At 34.6% G+C, this 9033-nt stretch overlaps 2 protein-coding genes across 2 annotated transcripts; both read right to left on the reverse strand.

The window, feature by feature from the left end:
- Positions 1–34: 34 nt before the first annotated feature.
- Positions 35–3076, reverse strand: LOC21398416 (cinnamoyl-CoA reductase 1). The gene is made up of 6 exons (XM_010104062.2): positions 2855–3076; positions 2330–2499; positions 1797–1988; positions 1170–1332; positions 841–1027; positions 35–272 (listed from the first exon to the last, which is right to left on the reverse strand). Exons 1-6 carry the CDS (start codon positions 2982–2984, stop codon positions 128–130), a joined length of 987 nt encoding a protein of 328 aa, XP_010102364.1. The 5' UTR covers positions 2985–3076; the 3' UTR covers positions 35–127.
- A 1497-nt stretch (positions 3077–4573) lies between these two features.
- On the reverse strand, positions 4574–7713 carry LOC21398417 (cinnamoyl-CoA reductase 1). Its single transcript, XM_010104063.2, has 6 exons — positions 7516–7713; positions 7127–7296; positions 6332–6523; positions 5923–6085; positions 5533–5719; positions 4574–4911 (listed from the first exon to the last, which is right to left on the reverse strand). The coding sequence occupies exons 1-6, from the start codon at positions 7643–7645 to the stop codon at positions 4767–4769; spliced, it is 987 nt and encodes a 328-aa protein (XP_010102365.1). The 5' UTR covers positions 7646–7713; the 3' UTR covers positions 4574–4766.
- Between the last annotated feature and the right edge of the window lie 1320 nt (positions 7714–9033).

A 9033-nucleotide genomic window follows, 5' to 3' on the forward strand; every position in this document is an offset into this window, starting at 1 on the left:
TTATGATTTAAGATAAAAATCTTTTTAAGTGGGAGTTTTAAATAGTAAGGAGAAAAACAACAAGAAGCTAGGGTTCATAACTATTTGTTTTATCAAGGAAAGGACATGGAGAATATACTATTGCCACTCAGACATTGACAAATTGCTTTTCCTTCAAGCTTTCCACAGTTTCCTTGAGGCTGGTTTTCAATGGAATGTAGTCTATTCCCAAGCTCTTTGCCTTTCCCTTTGACACCTGATATGTTGGCATAAATGGTTTATCATCTGCACACCTGCCAATTTCATTTCAAAATTGATAAAAAAAAAAAAAAAAAAAAAAACGAAGGAAATATTGTAGTGAATATTATTGGATATGCAATAGATGAAAAAAGAACATGTAATGAAGCTGACCGTTTGTGTGAATACTGTGTACATCCTAAAAGATTAGGATGCATCACAGAGCCCAAATTTCAGCCACTGGATGATCGAATGAAACTGTCTCGGGCGTTAAAAAAGAAATTTTCGATAGTCTAGAGCGTTTCTTTTTATCACCCAATGGCGGTAATTGGGCTTCATGGTACATCCTAATCCCAAAGAATAGTATGAATTGTGTAACGTCTTCTAACTCTATCGTTTAGTTCGTTGATTCGAGTTTTTAATTCGATTTGAGACGTGACTTTATGTGAGAGCTTTTTACTGTAGTAAAAAAGTTATATGTGACTGTTTTTAAAAATTTTTTACTGTAATAAAACTCGAATTCTAAACTGAAATCGGTGAAATGAACATAACATTTGTAATTTGTGCTAAAGACCCTGTATGATAAGAAGTCCAAAAAGTATGAAGGAAACAGGGAGAACTTACCTATCGGGAAGTGGTGCAGATGGGTAGAGCTCTCGTAAGATTCTCACAATTTCTGAGTAGTGGGAAACGCTCTCAACCAAAACATATCTTCCACTAGCTGAAGGGACTTCATACGCCAGAATATGAGCATTGGCGACATCTTTGACATTCACCCATCCAACAGTAAAATTCGGAAACGTTTGTGCTCCTGCATTAAACAAACACAGATGTTTTGTTAGGATATCTCATTAAGATTAATGATGTAAGTAAATAACAAATCGAGATTTGTCACTCATCATCAATGAAGCGGATCCTACAAACTCTGTAGATAATTAGCAAAGAGCAAGTACCATTTATTAAGTTCGAAATGACAGCAGAACTTGCATTTAGAGTTGGCTGTAACAGAGGACCAATCACCATTGCCGGGTTGATTGTAACCATGTCAATACCCTTCTGTTTTACAAACTTCCAAGCAGCGTCCTCGGCCAAAGTCTTTGAAAGCACGTACCATAGCTAGAAAACATCATTATTGTATAAGCAACCGCTAACTGGTAACTGAATTTTCATTTCAACAGTAGATAAAGATAAATAAGTATTGTCCCTAAATAGGAAAGACTTCAAAGCTTGTAACAATTAAAACAGGTTAACAGCGAGCGAAAACATTTTCATTCAACGCATTGCCATAAATCATGACAATTCAACGTGCATCTGTTTCTACATTTGAAAAGTCCACTAACAAGAGTATCATGTGTTGACGGTTGAAATTCGTCACCAAAGATAAGTCAAATTTAAAGACGGATAACGTGATTTTGGAGATCAAGAATGTGATTAAGAAAGATTAAAAGAAATCAGAAAATATGAATACGTAGATTTATAGTGGTTCACTCTTTTGTTCAAGAGCTATGTTCACTGTGAGAAGGAGAGAAATTCACTGAAAAAATGATTACAGAATGTCCCTCGGAGCTTGTCCTTTCTACCTTTAATTCCTTACAAATGTCTGGAATTGAAAACCAGGTCTCATCAACTGTCACGTCTGGAGTTCGGGGCTTTCCAGTGTATACAACGGCAGCTATGGACGATGTCAAAACTACACGTTTAACAGATGGTGACTTTGCGCAGGCGTTAAGAACATTAAGCGTTCCCTTAATGGCAGGATCAAGCAACTCTGCCTGTAAAGAGGCAGACAGATATAAACAAGACTTCCGAAGAGAATAATTCAACTTAGACACACAAAGAAAGGGGGCAAAAGAAATTCTCTATTATCGTTAGAGAGTTCTGTAGAACCTTTGCAATTGAACATATTGAAAACATGTAACAGAAAGAAATATAGAAAGATATTTGTACATATGATTCCATGGTTCGCCAATGCTTCTTCTATATCAAAGATTCTTTGCCATCATCAACAAAATCCTCAATCACAGAAGAAAACACCTAAAATAACTAAGTTCACAAAACAACAATAATAATTTAAAAAAAAAAAAAAAAAAAGCGATAGGAGATGGAAAGAAACCTGTGGGTCTTTGACATCATTAGAAAAGGGAGATGCGGTGTGAAAGACACCTTCAGAGCCTTCAACAGCGGAGTCAAAGGCACCTTCTTCAAGCAAGTCTGCTTTGAAAAGCTGGAGTCTTTCCTTAGCCCCATCAAGTGAAGTTAAGTGAGCTGTTTTCTTTCGATCGTCTATTGTTAAAAAACACAACTGAATTAGCTCGAGTTTCCAACTTAAAAACCACCACCTTATCTACTAACTATAAGCTTAATGAAGAGTAAGCATTTTTATTGCTAATACAGGACAATAACCACCCCAATATTTTAATTACTATTACTACATCCAAACACCTTTTAGGTGTTATTCCACGTTATATCCATAATATTATATTACTATTACCAGCGATCACTATTCACCAAATCTCGAAAACCCATCAAAAGCTTCAATGAACATTTTTAATCTGAGATGGGCAAGCTTAAAATGAACAGAAAGAAAGAGTCGAAAAAATGGCGAGATAAGATTAGAGGGAGAAAAAGAAATACTAACTTAGATCACGAACAAAAGCTTTGACAGTGTAACCGCGTTGAAGAAGAAACTTGACGAGCCATGACGCTATGTAACCGGACGCTCCGGTTACGCACACTACCTTTCCTGCACCCGTCACGTTGCTGCTCATCCTTCTTCTCCGATCTGATCTGTGCTTATTTTCAGTTGACTTTTTTTTTCTTTTTTTTTTTTGCCGATTCAAAAGTTGGGTTTAGCTTGGGGTAAGCCTGATTAATTATCTTGCATTTTAATCTTTGTTTTTGTTTTTTTTTGTCGTATACGACAAGGCAACTACGCCTGTAATGGTGGGACCATGATCAGCCACGTGGAACAGATATGGGAGTTTGTTATTTTATCGGATCAGAACGTTGCGATCATACGATTAGTGAGTATATTATAAAGTTGACGATGAGTGCAAGGGAAAATAATAATAATAATAATTGCCGTATGTTTACTACGTTGCTATTGCTTTTTAGTTGTCGTCGTTTATTTAAGTTGACATCGTTTTTTTGTTGTTGCCGTTTGTTTAAGAATATCGACCGCGTTATTTATTTCAAAATAATTTTATTTTTTATATAAAAATAAAAATGAAAACGTTTTTAATTTCAGACAGAAATAATTTTTAAAAATGCGTTCGGTAATTTTATTAAAAGATTATTTTTCAGTGTAAAAAAATCTATTAATATCTCTTTTCTCTCTCTGCTCGAGAGAGGAGAAAATGAAAATAAAAAATGAAAAACATCTAAAAATTATTTTTCATTTCTCTCTCATTTTACACTAAATTAAAAAATTATTTTTATTTTTATTTTTTATTTTTATTACGTCAAACAGCGTTTTAGAAAAGTTTTTATTTTTTTTGGCCATCGCTTTTCAGTTGTTGTCGTTTATTTAAGTTGATATCGTTTTCAGTTTTTGTCGTTCTATGTTGATTTATTCTCGATTCACAATCGGCCCCCTCCGGTTTGGCCAACAGCGGCTACCGGTATGAAAAATGCTTTTTATTCAGATGGAAAAAAATCTCCGTAAATACTAGAGATGGCCCCACATGGTGGGCCCACGTAAACCCACCAGTCAGGTCCACCTCTTGCGTTTGTTGACGGGAATTGGGACAAATAAAACCGCTCCAACAGAATATCATCTCCTCTACCTGCGTTAAACACGCGCACACAAAAAGGAAAAGAAGAAGAAGAAGAAGACACGACAAAACAAAGCAAATAGTTCATAATTTAATTAAAAACAAAGAGTTTATTATCTTTCTTTTGTACTTATTAAAAAACAATTTCATGCACTTATCGACCGTCGACATTATAATTACTTGATGGTCGATAAGGGCATTAAATAGTTTATAATTTAATTTAAAGAATTTTTAGAATTTCCACGTAAAGAAAATAATATAGCACGCTTATCATAAAGTTAATACATCATAGACTGAAATAAAAAAATTAATGTCGCTATTAATATATGTACTTCCTTAATTTAGAATGCATCTTACTTAAAAAAATAAATAAATAAAATAAAAACCTCATAGATTGAAGCAAGAAGGGAACTTCCACAACTCAATAGAAACATGTTTTTTTTTTAATCACTTAATTAAATTTCTAATAGTTACACAATCATATTTGTATCAAGTTGTGTCTATTTTATGTGTGTGTATATATATATATATCGATTTTTTAATGTTGCTATCTTTAACCTTCATAAACGTGCACTAGGAAAGGCTTAGTAAAATCAATACATAAAGATGAAGTTCTAATTTAATTATTTGTAAAAGCAACAAGCTGAGAGACAGAGAGTTGGAAACTGCTGTGCCCACAAAGTAGCTATTCAGAGGCAAAAGAGAAAATGGTTCACTATAACCATTTGTTTATTACGGAATAGACATTTTGACAGTATTAATTACTAGTAGTGAGGCTCAGAAGTTGGCAAACTGCTTTTCCTTCAAGCTCTCCACAGTTTCTTTGAGACCAGTTTGTATTGGAATGTAGTTGATACCCAGGCTCTTTGCCTTTTCCTTGGACACCTGAAAAGTTGGGGCGAAAGGCTTGTCGTCCGCGCTCCTGCCAAAGTCATTTCAAATTTCCATTATTCGGCGTACGACACGTGAATGAGAAAACTATTGCCTCAAATTAACATTAGGCGCGTTTGAAACTCGTTTCAAAATAATTTTATTTTTTATATGAAAATAAAAATGAAAACGTTTTTAATTTCAGATAGAAATTATTTTTAAAAATGTGTTTAGTAATTTTATTTATAGATTATTTTCAGTATAAAAAACCCATTAATGTCACTCTCTCTCTGCTCGAGATAGGAGAAAACGAAAACAAAAAATAAAAAACGACTAAAAGTCATTTTTCATTTCTCTCTTATTTTACACAAAACTAAAAAATCATTTTCATTTCCGTTTTTTGTCTTTATTGCGCAAAACGCCACTTTGAAAACGTTTTCATTTTTTCTTTCTCGAAAAACATGAAAAATAAAAACGGAATCAATTTCAAACACGGCCATTGTTCTCCAATTGCATTGGCATTGGCCATTTAGTACTCATATGATACACTTTTCTTTTGGATTTGAGCGTTGGGGATTTAAACTCCGAGATGGAGTTAAGTGTGTATATATCGTTATGCCATGCTTGCAATCACCTCGTATGACATATTTGGTTTGAGAAGGAAACGACTTACTTCTCTGGAAGGCGTAAAGCAGGGTAGAGCTCACGCAAGATTCCCACAACTTCCGAGTAGTGGCAAACTCTCTCAACCAACAAGTACCTTCCACTAGCTGAAGGCACCTCAAATGCTTGAACATGTGCATTGGCGACATCTTTGACATGAACCCATCCAAAACTAAGATTAGGAAATGTTTGTGCTCCTACATTAAACAGAAACAAACAAGCCAAGTCAAACAATCATATACCTTCATGGAACAAGAATTTCTGCAAGTCACACTAGAAAAGCAGAAGCCGTTTGCCTAAAATATCTAATTAAAATCAATGTAATTGACTAAACAAGACGGCAAGTTTCACGATTGATCAATGCAGTAGGCAAAAGATGCACAGTAAGTTTAATAAGCACCATTTATTAAGTCCAAAATTGCAGAAGCGCTTGTGTTTAGCGTTGGTTGCAGCAGAGGACCGATAACCATTGCCGGGTTGATTGTGACCAAGTCGATACCCTTCTCTTTAACGAACTTCCAAGCAGCCTCCTCGGCCAAAGTCTTTGAAAGCACGTACCATAACTAGAAGCAATGAAAGCAAGGAAAGACACCCAAAAAAAAATTATTCATTGTATGTATATAATATAATGCTAACCGTAACTGATTTCCACTTTGTTTGTAAATGTAACCGTAGAATGATAAAGCAGTAAAAGTCCTTGAACGAGACAGATCATTTCAAAGCATGTTCATTCATTTAACATAGTCAACCTGCGTTGATGTTCTTAAGTTTAGAAATAACATGGAGAACAATATTGCTCCCATATATACCTTCGATTCCCTGGCAATATTTGGATCTGTAAACCAGGTCTCGTCAACTACCACATCGGGAGTTCGAGGCTTTCCATTGTATGCAACAGCGGCTATTGACGATGTCAAAACTACCCGTTTAACAGATTTCGACTTTGAACACGAGCTTAGAACATTAAGTGTTCCCTTTATTGCAGGTTCAAGCAATTCTACCTGAAAGGAGGAGAACACTTTAAGTGCCGTGGAAAACAAGGAAGCAGAGTGAAATGATTAAGGGACTTATTTCTTTTTTCTATTACAGCAAATTTCTCTATAGAAGTATATGTGTGTTACTGTGTACAGCCAAGCACCATTAACAATCGGTAAAAGTTGATTCCGGCAGGGAGCTTGAACTAACTATCAATCTTGTCCAATATTGCGAGGAACGTCAACGTTATTCGAAAAAAAAAAAAGGCGAGAGAAAAAAATATTCAGAAGGAAAGCAAAGAGAAAATAGCTAATGGAAGCAGAAAAGTGCTGCTTATTTAGTTTATTTACTTGGTTATCATCCTAAAGATGTTTACATACTAATATGACATGATGTTTTGTTAGTTCTGAGTTAACAAACGCAGTACAACGTTTCTTTTTTATAAAGAGATTATGCTAAACGGCTCCAAACTGGAGTTATTTGGTTACTCACTCACATGATTTGATTCTTTGCCTTCATCAACAGAAATAATTGTTAACCACACAAGGAAACAATTAAAACTATCTAATATCATTAAAAAAAAATAGAGAGAAAAAAAAAACACAAAAATTAAGTTATAGGAAATGAACCTCTGGGTCCTTGACATCATGAAAAAAGGGAGATGCAGTGTGAAAGACACCATCACACCCTTCAATAGCGGAGTCAAATGAACCTTCTTCCAGTAAGTCTGCTTTGAAAAGCTTGAGCCTTTCCTTGGCCCCATCAAGTGAAGTTAAGTGGGCTGTCTTTTTTGCATCATCTATGTAACAAATAAAATTGAATTATCCCAAGTAATAATTTCACTCACCATCTAATAAACAAAAGGTTAAGAAAACCAAAATTGTGCCAGCATAATTTCCACAATTTCAATCTCTCTCTGTCTTTTTTTTCCCCTTCTTACTTTACTTGAACCCAGATTCACCAAATACTTTGCCATCAATCATATAAAAAGCCAAAAACAAAGAGAGAGAATACTGACTTGGATCGCGAACGGAGGCTTTGACAGTGTAACCGCGTTGAAGAAGAAACTTGACGAGCCATGACGCTATAAAACCGGACGCTCCGGTTACACACACCACCTTCCCTGCTCCCGTCACGTTGCTGCTCATCCTCCTTCTTCTCTCTCTCTCTCTCTCTCTCAATCTCTGTTTTTTATTTTTTATTTTACCCTCTTTTAATTGATTTTGCATTTTCCTGTTCTGTTTTTGTTCTTGTTCGGCTAATGGCAACTATCCCGCAATGGAGGGCCCACGTGTTAGCCGATATCAACGTATCTCAAGGCCCACAAATATGGATAAGTTACTTCATTATTGAACAGCAGATGGCAACATGACAACTTACTTCTGCCGCAATATATTTTTGCCGACTCTTATAGTATTTTATGCCTATTTAATTTATTAATTTAAATTTTTAATTTGAGTTAAAATATAATTTTATATAAAAAAAATTTATTATAATAAAAAAATTAAATGTGATTATTTTTAAAAAATTTTAACTATAATAAAACTTAAAATTTAAACTTAAATTGATAAAATAAACGTAATATTTGTCTCGCTATTGTAGGGGGAAAAAAACACACCCCCACAACAAATTTTATTGCTATTTGTTTTTCGTAGAATAGGTACTGTATTCCGACTGACTGATGATTCCTGAAAAGGAATGTACTATAAGTAAATGGGTGGCTTTGTGGATATTAACCTTTTGTTCTTTTTTAATTTAGGTCCCAAAAATAATAATAATAATAATAACAACAACAACAGCACTACTAACAGCATGAAAAATATTTGTGTAGTACCTACTATGGGAGATAATCGCAAGCCTAGAAAAGATGTGCTACTTAGGAATAGGATTTAATAATGGGAATAAGAAAAATATTAACATTATTTTTTTTATCACTCTTCATTATCTGACATTTCTAACATTGCGACCTAATGAAAAGGACACGAACCAAATTAATTTCAAAGTCGACAAAAATTAATGAATAAAAAAATATAGAACTTCAAACATAAAAAGAAGATGTCGGATAAAAACTGACTGTTTTGACTGTTGCATTAAAGCTTCATGATAAGAGTTGAAGTGAGAAAAGAGAACTTGCTTTTGTGGAAACTTGGGAAATACTTGTAGAAATGAAACAGATTTCTGACAGCTTCGTTCAAAAACTTGATGATTATTAGTGAAGAACAAGTACCGTTTATGAAGTTCAAGATTATGGCAGCATTTGTGTTTAGAGTTGGTTGTAACATAGGACTAATCACCATGCAGGCCGGGGTTGATTTTTGTGACCATGCTAATTTAAACGTCCGTCCATGACAGTATTAGTTGGAGGATGTCAAAACCACCTGTCTAATAGACGAGGACTTTGGCCTAAGACCATTTGATCTAGTAGTACCGGGGGTTTAGGTGGGATGGAATTTGGGAGAGTTTGCGGGTTCAATCCCGAGCTTTAAAAAAAAAAAGGAGGGGACTTTACACATTGAGAAAATGACATTTAGTACAT

This window comes from Morus notabilis, unplaced genomic scaffold, assembly GCF_000414095.1.
Source record: "Morus notabilis unplaced genomic scaffold, ASM41409v2 Scaffold1005, whole genome shotgun sequence".
Lineage (NCBI taxonomy): Eukaryota > Viridiplantae > Streptophyta > Magnoliopsida > Rosales > Moraceae > Morus > Morus notabilis.

Bases quoted from the DNA above. Each gene is read 5' to 3' on its own strand.
- LOC21398416 (XM_010104062.2), bottom strand. From the start codon at position 2,984: ATGAGCAGCAACGTGACGGGTGCAGGAAAGGTAGTGTGCGTAACCGGA. The intron at 2,500-2,854 runs GTTAGTATTTCT...TTTTAACAATAG, and splicing joins AGCTTTTGTTCGTGATCTAA to ACGATCGAAAGAAAACAGCT. The intron at 273-840 runs GTAAGTTCTCCC...TGAAATTGGCAG, and splicing joins TCTGCACCACTTCCCGATAG to GTGTGCAGATGATAAACCAT.
- LOC21398417 (XM_010104063.2), bottom strand. From the start codon at position 7,645: ATGAGCAGCAACGTGACGGGAGCAGGGAAGGTGGTGTGTGTAACCGGA. The intron at 6,524-7,126 runs GTTCATTTCCTA...TCCTCCTTTCAG, and splicing joins ATGATGTCAAGGACCCAGAG to GTAGAATTGCTTGAACCTGC. The intron at 5,720-5,922 runs GTGCTTATTAAA...TGTTTAATGTAG, and splicing joins AATTTTGGACTTAATAAATG to GAGCACAAACATTTCCTAAT.